A 19429-nucleotide genomic window follows, 5' to 3' on the forward strand; every position below is an offset into this window, starting at 1 on the left:
TTAAGTCAGATCATGTGGAATGCCCAGGATTTTTTCATATCTGCTAGAGACCCTTACTGGACATCCATTTCCACATGCTATTTCTTAATCCTCCTAGAACACCTATCTTTTGCCATGTTTTGCTAATTCTCTCATTGTGATACTTCTAAAATTTGTCTTGCCATTCCACCACTCTGCCTACAAACATTTCCATCTTTGAAAGAGAATTCCTAGTAGCATTTCTTCTTGGTGTTTCCCCCTGTCCAATTCCCTAAGTAGAGTTGGTATTCCAGAAGACTTCATCCTGGGCCCTCGTATTTTGCTGTACTGTCTCTGGGGGCAGTACCGTCCAATAGACCCTTCTGCATCAATGAAAATGTTCTACGCCTGCACCATCCAATAAGGTAGCCAACTACCACATATAGTTACTGTATGCTTGGAATCTGGCCAGTATGGCTAAGGACATACATTTTAAATTTAATTTTAATACCCACACGTGGCTAGTGGCTACTGTATTGAATAGTGCAGCTCTAGGGGATTACATTCATTTCTTCCCATGGCTTTAAATACCTTCTGTTCGTTTGACCGCTCTCAAATGTACAGCTCCAGGTATCACTAACCCAGAGGTCCAGCCCATATATAAAACCACCTACTTGAAATTTCTAATTGTACATCTCACACTTATCGCAAATGTTAATCCAAAGTAGAGTTATAGACTTTTCCATCTCCAAACCTATTCCCATTCCAGTCTTATTCATTCCAGTAAATGGCACCACTGTCTAACTCGGCTGCTCAAGTCAGAAGCCAGAAAGCTATTCCTGATTCCTCCCTGTCCATTATCCTTGCATCTAATCCACTGGCAGCAGCTCACTGATTTTATTTCCAAAATATATCTTAAATCCACCTTCTCTTCATTTCCATTACCACCACCCTCTCCAGGCCACCAACTCATCTCCAACTTGGACGGCTAGCAGTCTTCAACATGATCTCTACTTTCACTTTTGTCCCCTTACAACCCATTTTCTATTAGCAGCCAGAGTGCTCATCATCATCTTATAATCAGAATCAAACACGTCATTCCTCCACTGAATACTCTTTAATGACTTCTTTTCACTTAGGGTGGAATTGAATGATCTGGCCCATGGATCTGTATAATCCCAACTGGTGCCACACATGCTCTGTTCGTTTTGCTAAAACCTGTTTTCTTGAACGTGCCAAACTCTTCACACATCAGGGAGTCTGCACAGCTGTTCCCTCTGCCTGCGGTTCTTCCTGTTCTTGGTACAAGAGGCTCTTTCTCATCCTCTGAGTCATACTTTTAATGTTACCTCTTAGGATAGGCCTCCTGTGAGCATCTACAGAAAGAGGGCCCCACTTTCTGTACCTTGTTCATTCCCTTCAGAGCACTTAGCAATCTTTAATAATCTTGTCCACTTGATTTTTTTTGGTTGGTCCCTTTAATCTTCACTAGATTAATGTTCCAGGAAGGCAGGGAGCAGGTCTGACTTATCATTCCTTTACAGCACCTGGCACAGTGCTTTGCATACAAGCAGGTGCTCGGTAATATTTGCGTAATAAACAACTTCCTCAAAACACGTGTTCACATCACTCATTTCCATTTCCTGGGTCTGTGTAGTAACAAAATAAAATTTTTCCTGCTTATTAGAGGTACTCTAGCTGGACTACACCAGACCAAGTTCTCCTTACTACATGGCCTTTGCCTTCAGCAGTCAGAAACTCCAGAGTTATCAGTATGTTTGTACTTTTCAGGAAGCAGAAGTTTGGTCCAAGCAGGCCTCTGGCTTCTCCTTGCTCCTTTATCAACCATTATACTCACTGGCTGGGAGCTTATAAAGTGGAATGCCTAAACAGCAATGGGGCAAACTGCAGTCCGGAAAATGGCTCTAAAGGTGGAGGGTCTGGAATGGATGTTTCCTCTGTTTTGGCCAGTGTTCTTCTTCTCTGAATAGGGCCTTTGGTTCTCTGACTCTTTAAGATGGTTCATACCATTCATTAATATCCTGCATTTCTTCATAATTAATATTTTAACAGCCTGTATCCCCTTTTAAAAAATATTTTATTTTACAGACTTGATTTCAAGTCTGTAATCAAGTTAATTTTGGAATTCTTCACCTTCCCCTTACTTGCTGCGTAGAATCTATGCGTGCCTAGCATTTATGTTTGATCATGGACCTATGCAGGGCATTTGTGATCCTGACACCAAGATACTGGATTATATTGCCACTGCTGATTGAGGACACCCAGAAGAGCATGAAGTGATCACTTCTCCCTCCTTTGGTGATACCCCACAGCTTACTTTGGGACGTAGGTATTATGGTGATGAGAAGGGGACAGACTAGGAGAGAATTTAGGATAGTGGTGCTATGAGAGGGGTTGTAGTGCTACAAATTTTTATGAAAAAAAATTCCGTTGATTTACATTTTCCCAGTCCCAGAGTACTCTCTTATAACACAAGGGCAATCAGGTCTCCCAAGACTGCACAACCCAGACTGTCTCCATTGCTTTCCTTAAGTTACCTTAGTGACCTAAAGGAGGCCAACAACTTCTGAGGAAGAGAAGGTCCTGGAGTTGGCAAAGTAATAGCAATATCACTATATCAAATATGGTTTTAAGTGGGGTAGACTTACGGAAAGCAGTATTAATAAATACTTGTGTGGGCATGTACCCAGAAAGACACAGAAACAACACATTGTCTCTGAGAAGGACTGGGAGACAGGAGTGACAAGGAAATTTACTTTTCACTGAACACCTTTTTGAACTATTTCAATTTTTTTTTATCATGAGTATGTTATAGCTAGTCAAAAATAAATACGTTTCAAAATTTGAAAAACATAAAGAAATGCAGTGTTGGTCCTCAAAGAGTCATTTAGCCAGACTAACAGGCATGAGACTATTAAAAAAATGTAACATAGCACATAATTAAATACCAACTTGGGTGGTACTGACTACAATTAGAAAACGAAGAGAGGTCTGTTCACCTGAAGGAGCTGAGTCTTAGATGAGGAAAGGAGACTTTTAGCCCAGGGAAATTTGAGCAAATAAAAACAGGCAGAAGCAGAAAAGTGCACAGATAAAGAACAATAGATTCGGGAGTCAGATAGGCCTGGTTCCAATCTTAACTCTAAACTTTACTACCTGAGTGAACTTGAATGAGTTTATAACCTCTTTCAACCTCAGATTTCTCATTTGTAAAATGAGGATAAGAGTACCTACCTTATAGGATTAAGAAAAGTTAAGGAATGTATGTAAAATGGTTAGCACAGTACCTGAAATAGAGTAGGTGCTCAACTAAATGTTGCCTAGTATGAGTATGGCTGAACAGAGAGACCAGTCTTGCTGAAGGACAGGGTATACCCACTCAGGAGAAGGGACAAGACAATACTGGCTATTACAGTTACAGCAAACTGTGGGCAGTCATCTCATCTCGTGGCTGGGGTTCCTGTAGCATAAGAATTATAAACAAGTATCACCATTATGCATTCTCTAATGTTCAAGAAAGTGAGAAGTCTGACAGTTATAGGGTTTCTCTCTAGCATGGCGCCTCTGGTGCATAATCAAAACAGAATTCTGACTGAAGGCCTTCCCACAGTCATTACATTTATAGGGTCTTTCCCCAGTATGGATTCTCTGATGACGAGTAAGGTGTGCCTTGCAAATGAAGCTTTTCCCACAGTCAATACATTCATGAGGCCTCTCTCCAGTGTGGACCCATTGGTGCTGAGCAAGATCCAACTTCCACATGAAGCCATTCCCACAGTCAATACATTCATGAGGCCTCTCTCCAGTGTGGACCCATTGGTGCTGAGCAAGATCCAACTTCCACATGAAGCCATTCCCACAGTCAATACATTCATGAGGCCTCTCTCCAGTGTGGACCCATTGGTGCTGAGCAAGATCCAACTTCCACATGAAGCCTTTCCCACAGTCCTTACATTCACAAGCTTTCTCCCCGGTGTGGATTCTCTGATGTCGAAGAAGGACTGGGTTCTGAGTAAAACTTTTCCCACATTCCTTACATGTATATGGTTTCTCCCCGGTGTGGATTCGCTGATGTTGTGCACGGCTTGTATTCTAACTAAAGCCCTTCCCACATTCCTTACATTCAAAGGGTTTCTCTCCAGTGTGACTTCTCTGGTGCCCAATCAGGTGTGACTTCCAAATGAAGGCTTTAGCACATTCTTGACATACATAGGGTTTCACCCCAGTGTGAGTCCTCTGATGTACAATGCAGTGTTATCTGAAACTGAAAGTCTTCCCGCATTCCTTACATCCACAGACTTTCTTCCCAATATGAATTCTCTGATGTTGATCAAAGTCTTCATTTTGAACAAAACACTTGCCACATTCTTCACATATATAGAATACCTGCTCATGTAGACTTTTCCAAGGTACAAGGTGGGTATAAACATCAGCATCTTTCAAATGCTCTTCTACTGAGGTCATCTCATCCTTGACAATCACTTCTATAATGTCACATGTAGTGTTCTCCACGCTTTCCCTATTGGGGTAGGCAGGCCATCTCATTAACCTACTTTTCTCCTCTTCACAGGTTTTTCCAAACCAGAATTCCTGGGAACCACAGCACTGGGGTCCACCTGATAGCACCATGTGGTCCTGTGCCTCCTCAAAAGTATCCTCCTTCAGAATAAAACCTTCTTTCTCACTCTTGGACACAGACTCTGAAAGAAGAAACCAGAGCTGCAAATGTCATCAATACCCATGACAGAGTGACTGAGGTCACCAAGTGGTATTAATATGTCCATTTTTCTCCAAGTGCCACCCCTGTGTCTAAGTGGCCCTGACCTAGCTGAAAACGGCGAAACAGAGCTAACACACAGAAAGCAACCAAAATCAAAAGGCAGAAATTAGGCAGACAGTCCCTAAGGGCTGAGGGCTCTGATTTCCAGCACCAGAGCAAGCATGGGGCCGGCAGGTGGGGAGTTGGGGGCGGCGGATGCTCTTGGGAAATAGGTGAATTGAATTCTAAGGGAGATAAGTCAAAATTCCTTCTAGGTAGTTCAGTTTATAACATGAGAAGAACTAGCCAGGATCCAGAGCAGAGGACCTGTTCAGAAATAAAGAATATCTGTGGTATACCTGGGGACCCTGAGCTTATCACACATGGTAGGGAGCACAAAGAAGACTCTCATACTTTTCAACACTGAATGGAAATAAAGTCTTCTCATTCAATCCAAACACCAGGTCCACCATGAAAAGTGCTTCCCTGAATTACTTTAGGCAGTGTTGGCCAAAGTGTCTCTTTGTTCCATAGTGTCTTATTCAAATCTCTGTTACAGCATCACATTTTGTTATAATTATACATTTTTGTATAATGTCTCATCAGACTGTGAGCCTTTCCGGGACAGGAGCCATATATTACTTGACTTCTGATCCCTAGCAATGAACACAATGAGAAAAATACAGCATTTACCTTTAACATATTGATTGACCACTGCAGCCAGATAGGTAAGCCCTCTGTTCAGTTTGAGCCTAAGATGAAAGATCCATCCAAATTTAATTATCTGCACTTGTCCAAATAAAAGCTGGAAGTTTAGAGTTTACATTTCCTCTGATTAATTAGTTGATTTGGGGATTTTTAGAGGGTCTTTTATTTAGAACATAAGTGGAATGGAATTTTAACATGTTACAAAGGAAAGACAGGAGAAAAATGTGTGACTGGTAGAAAAGTGCTCATTTCCCTCTCACTTACCGGTACAAATTAGGCTTGGACCCTCTCCTTGCAGTTTTGGTTTCAATGGCTCTTCTACCTGCTCAAGATGGGAGATCCCAGCAGGCTTTAGAAATGGATATCCTGCCAGGATCAAGATATAAATAAGGCTGACTCAGCTGGAGGAGTGGGGCCCATTAGGAAAGGAGCTGAGACAGAAGTGGTAGGGGAGAATGAAGGTTGGCGGAAAGACTGGTAAAACAGGTGACCTGAAACTTGAGAGTAATAAGAATATAAAGGACAGGAAATAGAGGTTCAGGGAAGTTGTGATTCTATCAGTTCCCCAATATACAAAAACTTATCACTCATTTTAAAATGTCAAGAAGAAACAGGGAAGACTAAGGTCTCTTCTGCACCTGCCCCTAGGAGCTGAAAGCCAATTCACATAGCAAAGTATCAGGATAGGAAAGAACTGCAAGGAGCTGTTCCTGAGGCTATGTTGGGAAAGAACCACCTCTTACTTTCCTTCCTTCCTATCTATTTATCTACTGCCTTCTCTCTTCACAAAGGATCAACAATGGGTCTCTCTATGGCATCCATAAGAAATGGCCTCATAGCCTCATTCAGCCATTCCCAGAAGTCACTTCTTACTCTAACAATAAACACCCCTATTTACAAAGGTCCACTCTAATAAATTCTTCAGACTTAGCTAAGACTGGTCTCTTTGTAACTCCCATCCAAATCCTCCTAAGAAACAGATCAATTCTGCAATTTCCAAATGATGACCTTTCAGTGTGATGAACTGGGAGACTGGGACTGACATATATACACTAATATGTATAAAATGGATAACTAATAAGAACCTGCTGTATAAAAAAATTAAATAAATAAATATATATATGGAGAGGACTTAAAAAAAAAATGATGACCTTTCATGCTGCTGAGGCAAAGGACTATATGCCTCGTGAGTACTCTCTTCTTTAAGACTTTGAGTAGGGACATGAGCTCCAAGGAGGGCTGCTGCAAGTCAGGGAGTTAGGGTTTTGCTCAAGGAATAACTTAGCTGTTAGCTTTCTGCCTAAAGCAGAGATGAGAATGCCCTCGAGTGGCAGGGAGAGTAGGTACTGAGATCCTGAGAGAATGCAGAGGACACTGTAGGTGCCTCCCTACATCCATTCTACCCCTCCCCCACTAGGGAGTAGCCAGGCCCTTTGGGTGGGAGTGATCCCAAGTCCAGCTCCTGGTACAGGCCCTCACTGAGCTAAGCCAAACAGGTTATCCCATCCCACTCACTACATGAGAGATCCTTTCAGGGACCAGCAATCCAGGCCAAGTCAATCAGTGCAGAGCTTTTCCCTGGCTGCAGAGGCCGATTTAGAGCCGGCATAAGACTTAAGATGGTGCAGCAGAGCAATACTTGGGACTGTGATTCACAGTGTTGAAAGCCTAAGGAAGGCCTGCTCTGTTCCTCTCCATCGGTGTGAAGAAGCACAGTCCTGGTTACAACTACCAATCACCTTACAACCACGAGAGGAGCCAGACTGTAGACAAAACCAACATACGAGGAGACAGAGAAGAGCAGAGACTGAAATTCTGATCCAAATGTACCTGCAGCCCATTCTACCTATGGACTTGCCAATTACACAAAACAATAAATTCCTCTTTTTTTTTTAAGCCAGTTTGAATTGGGTTGTTACTTGCAATCAACGGTATCCTAACATGGAAAGACTTCCAGACACAGCAAGGAAATGTGTGAATGGGGGAGTTGAGGGCACAGCTCAAGTCACCTGTGCCCACAGAAGAGCCTCTATGGGAAGAAGATGAAATGGGGCCAGGGGGCAATAAGAGGACACAGTTCTCAGTAGGAAATTAGGAGCAGGGAAGCCCTGTGTTGGGCCTAAACAAATACCAGGGCTTTCCCACCAGAAATCCCTGAGGAACAGGAAGTATTTGGCTCAGGGTTATTTAGACTTCTTGATTTCTAATGATAAAAATGGCCATGATAAGGGCTTCCCTGGTGGGGCAGTGGTTGAGAGTCCGCCTGCCGATGCAGGGGACACCGGTTCGTGCCCCGGTCTGGGAAGATCCCACATGCCGCGGAGCGGCTGGGCCCGTGAGCCATGGCCGCTGAGCCTGCGCGTCCGGAGCCTGTGCTCTGCAACGGGAGAGGCCACAACAGTGAGAGGCCCGCGTACCGCAAAAAAAAAAAAAAAAAAAAAAAAATGGCCATGATACCCCAAAGGGCAGTCCGAATCTTCTACTGGAAGATTATAAGCAGGCCAGGAAAGTAGAAAGGCCACTTCAGATCAGAAAGGAAACAGAAAAGTCAGGGAGTAAAGATACATAATGGCCCTGAAAAGAACGGTGGAGATGGGGAAGAGGAAAAACAGGTGCATGAAGATGGCAGACAGAAGAGCCCAGATGAATACAGCAAGGACTCAAGAAGATGGAAAACCATGGGAACACAGAGGAAAACAAGGAATCCCACTGGTGTCTACAGCACTAGGTTAAGAGAACACACACCCATGACAATTTAAAGATTAAGACAAGGGAACTGGTCAGATGACTGGCACATGTATCCTCACTCACCTGAGGCGATGCCCCTTGGGCCCTCTCCATCTAGAGCTCCCTGAGGAGCCAAGCTCCATGGTGCTTCGTTCCAGCTGGAAAATCAGAGCCGGCTTGGGAAATGGAAATGCTGCTTGACAGGAAGGAAATGGGACAGGTGGGTGAGTAGGGTGACACAGAGCAACCCCAGGGCTCCTCCCAGGCCTGTGTCTTCAGGGGCGGGAGGGGAAAGAAGGGAAATTACTAGGGAGAACAAGAAAAGGAAGTCCGGGGAAAGGGACAGGAGACCCAGGGGAGAGGGGCCTGGAGGCTCACAATGGTCAGGAAACAGAGAGGAAGGGGTGCTCAATAACAGCGTGAGTGAGCAAACAGATGACTTCACTCTTTGAGGAACTGAGCTTTCTTGTGCTCTCCCTCTCCGAGAGCTCTCAAGCTCAGACGTCTGCATGAGGATGGTTGGTATTGGGCTGGGTCTCCCAAACTGAGGTGGTGGGAACTGAGGGCTCAGAGGGGCACCAGGAATCTTCTCTCCTCCCACTGTATCCACAGCACATGAGTCAGGAGAACAGAAGCTCTCAGCCGGGCGTAAGGAAGTCCTATGTGAGGCCTGAACTGATACCAGGACTTCCTACTTCCCAGCAACCACTAAGGTTGGGTCATTAAGAATACAAGAGCCTGAAGTTGCCACTCAACTGAGGTTATCAAAGACTCCTGAGCCTTTGAGGAAGAAGGAACCAAGATATTCCAAAGGGTAGAGGCAGAGTCCAGAGGGAAAGACCCTTACCCAGCGAAGCCACGGCCCCATAATCCTCCAGCATCACATCCCTGTACAGGGCCCTCTGAGCAGGGGTCAGGCCGGTCCATTCATTCTCAGAGAAGTAGATGGCTACATCCTCGAAGGTCACTGACTCCTGAAACAACATGTGTTTAAATGCCCTAGGACAATCCCAGGACCCAGGCCTGGAGTCTGGGTAGACCCAGGCACTAAGAGGTACTGGAGGGGATGCCCACTGAGTTTCTGGATTCTGAATGTCTAAGGGAACTCTCAACAGATTTTTGCCCCCCTACTTACAAAGATATAAGGGATCAGCTACCAATCTTCTCATGTCTCTTCATTTTTACTTCAGCAAACATCCTCTCATCTTTTTCATGAGTCTCTGCAAGTTTTCCCTTTTCATTCCCATATGTGCTCTAAGTGCCAACCTTTCTCCACAGTGTATCCTCCTTCAGAGGTCACCAACCCTGGATAACAAGAGCAACTGACATTTATTGAGCCTGTGCCACGCACTTTACATATATTACTCTGGGCACGCCTCACAGACTGTGAGAAGGACATTAAACCCATTTTACAAAAGGGAAACTGAGGCTCAGAGATTAACATCCCCCGAGTTAAAGAGCTGAGACAGAACTCAGGCCTGTGGGACTCTCTGGCTCTTACCTACTATGGCACACTGTCCTCTATCCTCACTCCTGCCACCCCTGCTGCCCCTGTCTAGGACTCTTGCTCTTCTCTCCCTCCCAGTCACTGCCACCAGCCAAAGAGGCAGCTAAGGGCCCCTCAGAACATTCAGGCTGCTCGAGAGGCTGTACTCAACAGGGCAGAGCCCAACTCTGACTACTCCCTAATGCACCTACCCTACTCTCTTCCCCACATCCCAGTCTCAAGTGTTCCTTTTTCTGTATTTCTGGGAGCCCTAGCTCCTGCACCTTTTCTTCTCTTGCCTTTCTCTCTCACTCTCTTCCTTGAGAAACACAAACAGTGCTAACTTGGAGCCATCAAGACTTCTTATAATTCCCAGCCACTGCCTCATTCAGGATCTCAATCTCAATACTACGGAGGGGCCAATTCTGGTCCATTCCCATCAGTCCTTGCCCGGCAAGAACTTCCCCAGCATTCCAAGGCTCGAAGACTTTGGCTGGCTCACTTCTGCCTGCCTAAAAGAGTCCAACTCCTCTGAACTGCAGACAACTGCAGTCGCCATTCAGGGACCCAGCTTACTTCCCAAGGATCATCTCCTGCAAGACCACCCTCATGCCCTATACTGTCACGGTTCCGTTATGAACCCAAACCCTTTCCTTGCCCAGATCTGTATCCTTGGACCTACACCCCCCTCCATCCCCACCCCTCCTCCACCCCCGGCCTGAAGATCCAGATCCTTCTTCCTGCTCCTGCAAGCTCATGTTCTTCTCAAGACCCACCTCAAACAAAACCAGCTCTGTAAAACCAGTCGTGGAAATTCTGGCCATTCGTCGCCGCACACAGCGCTCTGCGCTGGGACGCCTCTGCCCCAAAACTGGCTCATGCTTGTGCATCTGCACGTGTGCTTCCCCTGCCGCCGCAAGCCTGGGGGATGTCGAATCCACTCTGCCCCTACCTGTTCCTCCGGGCCCTCCACTCTGGGCTGTGCCCCGATTTATCGGCAGCCGCACTGCCTCCTCTCCGCCCCTCATGTGGGCCTAGAGCCCCGGGCAGAGCCGAGCCAGCTTCGTGGCGCCGGCTCAGCGCTCACCGGGCCCGACCGGGGACTACCCGGGGTCAGGGAGGGACGCTCCAGACCTGGGCGGGCCTGACATAGCGGCCCCCCGCCCGGGAGCCGCCCGAACAAGAGCCAGGCTCCAAGTCCCAACCAGACCCATGCCCAGCTCCCCACTTTCTGCGTGGGTCAGGTCTCCGCATGCGAGAGGCGGAGGCTGCAGCACTCTTGCCGTTCCGGCTTCTCTAGGACGGTGGAGGGCTCCGCGTCTCCATGGTACTCCCTTCTCGCCACGCAAAGTCGGGAGGGGAGAGTGGTCCAGCTCTCCCAGAGACACAGAGCGCTTCGGGCCCTGCAGAAATCAAGGAGAACACCCGGCCCTTTTCTTCCCACTGACCACTCTTCTCCACCTCATTGCGCCTTTGTAGGATGGATGCTGGTATAAGCATCCATAGCATTCACTTGACTATGCCTGTTCACACATCTGCCTCCTTTTACTAAGTTCTACATTCCCAGAGAGCAGACTATGTCCTTGATATGTTCATCTTTGTGCCTCTAACATCCGCCCAACGTCTAGCACCTCTTAGGGCCCAATTTCTTTAAGTGGCATAGAATGTTTGTTGAATAAAAGCATGATTAAATGTTGAACCAGTTTTTCCGTTGAAGAAAGTGAGGCCCAAAGACAGGAAACGACTTACCTAATATCACACAGCATGTCAGGAAGCTATGCTTTTAAAGAAAGTTGTGGCAATAAAGGAAGACCTCCCAACTGAGAACAAGCCACGGCTATCTATTCAGAGCTTATTATAGCAAGGAAGTCAGCCACCATACTTGGCATTTGGCAGAGAAGTGGAAAGCTCTGTAGCAGGAGGAAAGGAAGGCTTCAGGTATGCTCTGATTAAAGATTGTAGGCATGAGGGCTTACTAGAAGCAAAGCATCTGATGTGATTGGTTGGGAAGCATTATTCAGATTCTGGCTGTTTGAGGCTGATTACTACAGGAGTTATTTTGGCTTCCGGGACTGATTGCTAAGGTTGGTAGTTTGAACTCTTGGACTGGTTATTGCAGGTAGTGGGTTGGTTTCCTGGACGGGCTGCTGCAGACTGTGGGTCAGAGTTCTATTTTTCTATATGGTTTGGCCATTGTTCATTTGTATATTCAGTCTCTTGGGTGAACAAGGAAGGAAGAGGATGTCTGCTTCACAGGAATTCAAGTCTACATGTTCAGATGCGTTATAGCTACCCAGGTACTGAGAGCTTACAGATACCATACCTATGAAAAGTCACAGAGCAAAGGAGACCTCAGATGAACTCCCAGCCTTGTTGGTTGGTTGGTTGGTTTCTAAGAGGATACTGGAATAACTCATAAAGGGACACTAGCTGATAGTCTGTGAGTGCTGAGAAGGAAGCAGAGACTCAACTTGGGAAAGATCACTAGGAAGGTTGAGCATACAAAAAAATGTTCCCATGATTTTCTTTGGGACCAGATGGAGAAAACTGAACTGGTGACAAAACAATGATGGGAGTTTTAGCTCAGAACAAGGAGCCCTCAGATAACTGATGACTAAGTCATCGTCCACCTGAAAAAAGGTCTCTTATGACTATGATCAGCGTTTGGTTCAAAATTTTTTAGAAAACGAAAGAGGAGCGGAATAGTCTATCATAATTAACCATATATTTTTACTCTCTCTATTGTTCTTCTGTCAAACACACAGCAGCAGGCAAGGCCAAGGCCAAGGCTAACTCCTAACTGATTTGACCAGTAAAGATACAATATGCCATTTTTAGATTCATCTAATGTATTACTTACATAAACAGCAAAAGGAAGAGTAGCCAAATATCCCAGTTCCCCAAGTCCTTGTCCCACACACCAAAAACGACACGGAAACGAAAGGGGGCTGGATGACTGCAACGTGGGTTGTGGCATACGCCTTGCTGAGGAGACAATTTTAGACTGCAGCTAAAGAGTGTTACAGTCTGCAGTTATAACCTGAGGAGAGTGGGGCAGAAAGCCTCATACCTCATCAGAATCTGGGAGGCAATGACAAATTGTCTCATGGCAGCCTTCTACGGGGATAGGGACAGAAGTGGGAGATGGCCTCAAAATCTTGTAAAGTTCCTCTCATCCTCTCATGTTCTGGAATGATCACAAGATGATCTCATCCTCTCATGTTCTGGAATGATCACAAGATGATCTGCCAAGACTCAAATTAGCTATAGTTCAAGCCTTTGCCTGCACAGCCTATATAGATATGCGTGAAATTGCCGGGGCACCATGGTAGACACATTCCCCTACAACTTTACCTCCTAACTTCTAACACAGGAAGAATTCTCGGGAGCATAAATCACCACATAGGTCATCAGATACTCTAATTAATTGTACAGATAGAGGATTGGGCCAAATGTATTCCATTTGTCTTAGGTAGCATTGGACAAGAGTGACCATGATTACGACTCACAGTGGTATAACCAGGCTCACTGGAGGAAAGACCACGTCGGGCTCCACATCCAGAGCCAAGCCAACTAAATGTGTCATTAATCCAGGTGAGACGGGAAAAACTAGCAATGGCACATATCCCAGCTAAACTGGCTAGCAAACAATCCAGGGCAACACAATTGTCCATTACCATTCATGCTAGAGAATTTAGAAAAGTCACTGATCTGTGAAAAATGTACAAGACAGTCCAGCATAACAGTATGAGGCTAAAGGGAATCACATCAATGTCCATAAAGTTAATACTGTTCTATTGTTTCTTTTTTTTTTTTTTTTTTGCGGTACGCGGGCCTCTCACTGTTGTGGCCTCTCCCGTTGCGGAGCACAGGCTCCGACGCGCAGGCTCAGCCGCTGCGCGGCATGTGGGATCTTCCCGGACCGGGGCACGAACCCGTGTCCCCTGCATCGGCAGGCGGACTCTCAACCACTGCGCCACCAGGGAAGCCCTCTACTGTTTCTTGATGAGGCTGTTCCTTTCTGGAGTCAATGTCTGTTGGGAGGATTCTGAGGGTTTTTAAACTAAGATCATTTGCTAGCCAGTAGTTCAAACTGAAGTTAGTGGCAAAAGCCTGGGTTAAATCTGCCAGATATCCCACAGACAAAACCTAAGATAGATTAACGATCCCTCCCTCTGCCCCTGACTTCAGAGTCTAAGGTGTTTTCTTCTTCCCAACCAGGGTTGTTCCTCTCCTTCCACAGCCACGTGATCATTATGACCAGACTCTGCAACAATTACTTCACCTTTTCCTCAATCCTCCCCATGTCTTCCCACACTATACACATCATCTCATCCCTAGTTAGCTCAGAAGTTCCTACTTATAAAACGTGTAACACCCTAGACCATCTCCCACCCTCTGACATGTGAGTCATGCCAATATCACCTCAGGAGTCATCACCTCATAATTCATGATCATTATAATCATTTTCTATAATTGCCTAAATCCAGTTACAACTATAATTTCCCATCTGAGTACTGATTTCACTACATGCCATAAGTTTTGGTTTTCATTTTCGTTCATGTCAAGGTATTTTCTAATTTCTCTTGTAAATGCTTCTTTCAAGAAATCATTAGGAAGCTTGTACATGGATTCTTGCCGACTCCATGTGTGTCTTTTTGCCTTACGATTTGGTTATGCATCCTTAGTACACCACTGTAATAAATCTTAGTCATGAGTAAAACTACGTGCTGAGTCCTGTGAGTTCTTCTAGGGAATCTCTGAATGTGAAGGTGGTCCTGGAGATCCCTGATAAGGGTTATGAGAACTAGACTGCATGAAGCATGTAAAGAATTTGGCGTAATTCTTGGCTCATGGTAAATTCTCAAAATAAGAATGGTAAAATTCTTAAATGGTAAAAAATAAGTGGTCACAGTGGCAATGGGGATGACCAGCACAGGGCCATGAACAGAATAGGCACCCAATGTCAATTATTCCAATCCCCATCCTATTCCTTCATTCACTTCCACTATATGCCCTCATATCTCTTAGCCTCTTAGTGAATGAACAGCCCAATACCTTTATAATGGCATCTCACTGCCGGCAAGTACCTCAAGTTCAGCCTCCTGTTTCATATAGCAGAACAGCAGGGCCCAGAAAGGCGAAATGAAATGTCCCATATCATGTCGTGAGTTGGTGACAGAGTTGAGACAAGAATCCAATTTGCCCTTTAAGTCCTACACTGGCTTCAATGTCACCTGGTACATGAGATGCAGACTAGGAGTAAGGTAATTAACCTGGGGCCAGGCTGTCAAGAACCCAGGTGCTATGGATGGGTTTCCTTCTCTTCCTGGAAAAAAGAAAACTTGAAAGCTAGGGAGGAAGAGGAGCCATAAATAAGCCCAGCTCTAAGTTAAATGAGACTACTTTCTGATCTAAAGGTAGAGTGAAATAATTTTTTTCCCTGCATCTCCATTTCAAAGGTACTGCTGTTGACTCCTAGGGGTTAGGCAGTGGGCAGGAAGTGGCTAGCACTGGGGGAGGAGTCAATATCACCCAGAATTGGAACAAAGGGCAAACAAGACTCAACGGATAGCCAGTGTAGCCGGACTAGAGCATGCCCAGAGGAACCGCAGCAGGTAAACGAATTCTTTGGCTGGTGCACAGTTGCTTGAAGTTCTGGGCCATGTATGGAATGAAAAGACATGAGATCTGACGGCACCAGAAACCCACTTGAGCCCTGTGGGTCAACCCAGGGACTTCCCTGGTGGTCCAGTGGTTAAGACTCCAAGCATCCCTGGTGGGGGAACTAAGGCCCCACATCCCACATACTGTGCAGAGCGGCCAAAAAAAAAAAAAAAGAACTCATCCCACCCTCCAGCCCACCATGTAATGTGCAAATGAGGTGAGCAACAGAGGAGCACAAAAAGTGTTGAAGGATAACAGAAAGGATGTACTCGTATAAGAGAATTCCCAGGCTTGTGGCCTTAAGTGGTGGCTTCTCTCAGCGTGCGTGCATTAGAAACAGCAGCGGTCTAAGCAGATAGGTTAGGAGGTCCCCTGAGAAAGAGAACAAAGAATGACTTTCTTGAGAACCCATTCTGGCCTAACCCATTTTGTGATCTAAGCCCGGCTGCAACGCTTGCCCTTGAACAGGTCTCAGTAATTAATGATCTCAAAGGAGGGAATGCAGAAACACCGGAGGACCAGTCAAGAAACCATAGTGCAGCCTTGGGGCTGCCTCCTGGTTCCTCAAGGGATATACATAATAACATATCTTTGAGTTCTGCAGGAACTAAGCCCCCCACCCCCCGCCGCCACCAGGTGGAGGATGGAGTTAAGATGTCAACCCTCCTGAATTCCATCAACTAAAGCTTGGACTCTGTCAACCTTTGCCCGGATTCTATGCTAAATTCTGCTCCCCTCAAGCCCCCTCATGAATATGCATGAATGCATGTATCATTAGCTTAAACCTTCCCCAACTTTGCTGTTCAGGGTGACACTGCTTTGGGAAAGAGCTCTGGTGTTGTCCTTACTTGCTGCAAGTAATAATAAAATCTTCCTTCTCCCGATCACAGTGGGCGGTTCCCCGCCTCAGCCCCACTCCCTTACTGATTGCTCCTTAGACGAAATGAGAGACACACAACCGTCTGCGCAAAGTTCCGCCGACTTACGGACAGAGGGCGCCTCAGGACTGAGAACTGCCTGCGGGGCCTACCTAAAGACTCCTTTACGGAGGCGGCGGGGAGCGGAAGTACGTCACCGCCTTTCCGGCCCTCAGGCCCCAAGGCCTCTCTAGCAGGCCCGGAGGTCGCCTATGCTGATTGTTGATCCTCCTCGACTGCCCCGCCCACCATCCCACCATGGTGACTCCACCCCCACCCTCACCCGGAGGTGCGGCTGGAGTGGGGAAGGCTGAGACTTGACCCAGGCCTGCCCCGGCCATTCCGGAGGACTGGGAGGGCAGCCGCGTGGACCGATTTCCCAGGGAGGCCAGCCTCCACCTGCCGGTATAGCTGGCCACCCTTCAGTGGCCCGGACCCAGACGAACGGGTGGCTGGACCTGCTGTCATGGGAAGGGCTCAGTGCAGCGTGATGGGTCAAAGCCGGAAACCACACTGAGCTGGAGATTCTTCCCCCTCCTCTGAGCACTCCGGCCACATAGGCTCCCTTGGGACGACCCTGCCACATGCCTTAGAAGCACGTCCCCTACACCCTGACACGCAGCACACATTGACCTGGCCTTGTCCTCCGGGTCTCCACTTAATTACCACCTGATCAGTGTGGCCTCCCTGACTCCCCACCCTCCTTCCCGCTCTGCCCTCTTTTTTTTTTTTAAATTTATTTAATTAATTAATTTGGTTTTGGCTGCGTTGGGTCTTGTTGCTGTGCGCAGGCTTTCTCTAGTTGCGACGAGCGAGCGGGTGCTACTCTTCATTGCGGTGCGTGGGCTTCTCATTGCAGTGGCTTCTCGTTGCGGAGCGTGGGCTCTGGAGCGCAGGCTCAGTAGTTGTCGCACACGGGCTTTGTTGCTCCGTGGCATGTGGGGTCTTCCCGGACCAGGGCTGGAACCTGTGTGCCCTGCATTGGCAGGCGGATTCTTAACCACTGCGCCACCAGGGAAGCCTCCCACTCTGCCCTTCTTTGCAGCACTTAACACAATTGTGATGATATGCTTCTTCGGTCAAGGCCATGAACTCCAACAAGGCAGGGACAAGGTCTATTTCATTTAGGGTTGTAGCAAAATTTCTGGCAATTGAGTGCACAGTAAATATCTGTTGAATGGATAGAAGGTGCTGTTCCAAGAAAGGGGGAAATGAATGGATGAGTGGGTGTGAGTGAATGAATAAATGAAGGTGAGAATGAATGTAAGATGGTGCTGCCATCCATTAAAAACTGAGGGACAAAGTTCAGCTTTTTGGAGTTGACCCACAGTTTCTGATTTTATATGTATATATATATATATTTTTTTTTTTTTTTTTTTTTTTTTTTTTCTGCACATCTTGCAGAATCTTAGTTCCCTGACCAGGGATTGAACCCGGGACACTGCAGTGAAAGCACCAAGTCCTAACAACTGTATCACCAGAGAATTCCCTTTCTTTTTTTATTTTTTAAAACATTTATTTATTTATACTTTTGGCTCCGTTGGGTCTTCGTTGCTGCGCGCGGGCTTTCTCTAGTTGGGGCTACTCTTTGTTGCGGTGCGCGGGCTTCTCATTGCGGTGGCTTCTCCTGTTGCGGAGCACGGGCTCTAGGCACGCGGGTTTCAGTAGTTGTGGCTCGCGGGCTCTAGAGCACAGGCTCAGTAGTTGTGGTGCACGGCCTTAGTTGCTCTGCGGCATGTGGGAATCTTCCCAGACCAGGGATAGAACCCGTGTCCCCTGCACTGGCAGGCAGATTCTTAACCACTGCCCCACCAGGGAAGTCCTGGGAATTCCCTTTCTGACAATATTCTAAGGCTAAGGAGAGTTGGTGGAGCTGAGTACTTGCTGTGGTTGCCATGAGCAATCAGAGAGGACTTCATGGAGGCAGAGTGTGGATGTTTTCAGCTCCCTGCTGGGAGGAGCTGCACAAGGCAAAGGAAGCTCCCTCAAGAGGGGATGTAGGAATCTTATGGTCATCTGAGGAGACAAAGTCCCTGTTTGCAGGTCATTTAGGAAGTTAAAGAGTAACTTGGGGGTTATCAGAACTGGTTGAATCGAGTCTGAACCTCATCACCTATTGCAACAATGAGCTAGGTTGCTTGACTAAACCCTTAGTGTCAACGGCACAGCTTTCCCCTTCTTGGGCCTGCTGGCAGGGACCTGGCCTGACATCTCACAGAAGGTCCCCAGCAAACTGTCAACTCACCTCACCCAAGCTAGAGCAGGTATCAGAAAAAGTCCCCACTACACTCTGAACCTAGATCCTTATTGTAAAATAAAACAGTTTGTTTGAAGTCCCTATCATCTCTGACATTTCATAATTCCAAGATTCCCAGTCTGTATTTCGTTTTTTTTTTTTTTCACCTGTATGCGGGCCTCTCACTGTTGTGGCCTCTCCCGTCGCGGAGCACAGGCTCCAGATGCGCAGGCTCAGAGGCCATGGCTCACGGGCCCAGCCGCTCCGCAGCATGTGGGATCCTCCTGGACCGGGGCACGAACCCGCGTCCCCTGCATCGGCAGGCGGACTCCCAACCACTGCGCCAGCAGGGAAGCCCCCCACTCTGTATTTCTTGCTAGAGAAGTATGCAAGCCAGTTGGTGAGAGGCTTGGAGACTGAAGTCTGAGCCTGTGCTTGAAGGGTCCTCTGTCTGGGAGGTTCTGTGGGTCTTTTAAAGATAAGGAAGGGGTGGATGTGAAACTTAGTAAGTGCTCGGTGCATTTCTGCTGAATGAACTAGCAAGTTAATGAATGCATGAATTCATGAGTAAATAAAGGAGTGAATAATCAGTAAGTCAAGGGGGTGAGGATGGAGTCAAGGAAGGCTTGGCAGAGAAGCTGCTGGAGCTGGGCCTGAAAAGGTCAGAACAAAGCCTGAAGCTGGTGAGGGGGCTGTGACCATAGCTAGAGGTTTCCTTCTGGGCTTTTTCCTAGTCCCGCCTCCTCCTCCCACATGACAAGGTCCTAACAAAATCCAGGGGAACGTTTTGCTCCCAGGTACTGTCTCGCCAGGGTTATTTACTGTAACTTGCAGTCACCGGGCAAGGTCCAAGTGGACAGATTTTTCTACCCTCAACTTGTCAAGACCTCCCAAACTCTCTGGCACCCAGAGAACAACGTGTCCAGAGCTCAACCTGGAAGAGCACAGCC

The 19429-nt window shown here is 46.9% G+C and overlaps 1 protein-coding gene across 1 annotated transcript; it reads right to left on the reverse strand.

Annotated features, from left to right (window-relative positions):
* Positions 1-570: 570 nt before the first annotated feature.
* Positions 571-10898, reverse strand: ZNF662 (zinc finger protein 662). Its single transcript, XM_024756187.1, is given in 6 exon segments — positions 571-4679; positions 5711-5812; positions 8258-8325; positions 8327-8369; positions 9021-9147; positions 10436-10898. Coding segments are annotated over 6 exon segments (1788 nt in total). The 5' UTR covers positions 10688-10898; the 3' UTR covers positions 571-3483.
* Between the last annotated feature and the right edge of the window lie 8531 nt (positions 10899-19429).

Source organism: Neophocaena asiaeorientalis, unplaced genomic scaffold, assembly GCF_003031525.2.
Source record: "Neophocaena asiaeorientalis asiaeorientalis breed wild unplaced genomic scaffold, Neophocaena_asiaeorientalis_V1.1 scaffold265, whole genome shotgun sequence".
Classification (NCBI taxonomy): domain Eukaryota; kingdom Metazoa; phylum Chordata; class Mammalia; order Artiodactyla; family Phocoenidae; genus Neophocaena; species Neophocaena asiaeorientalis.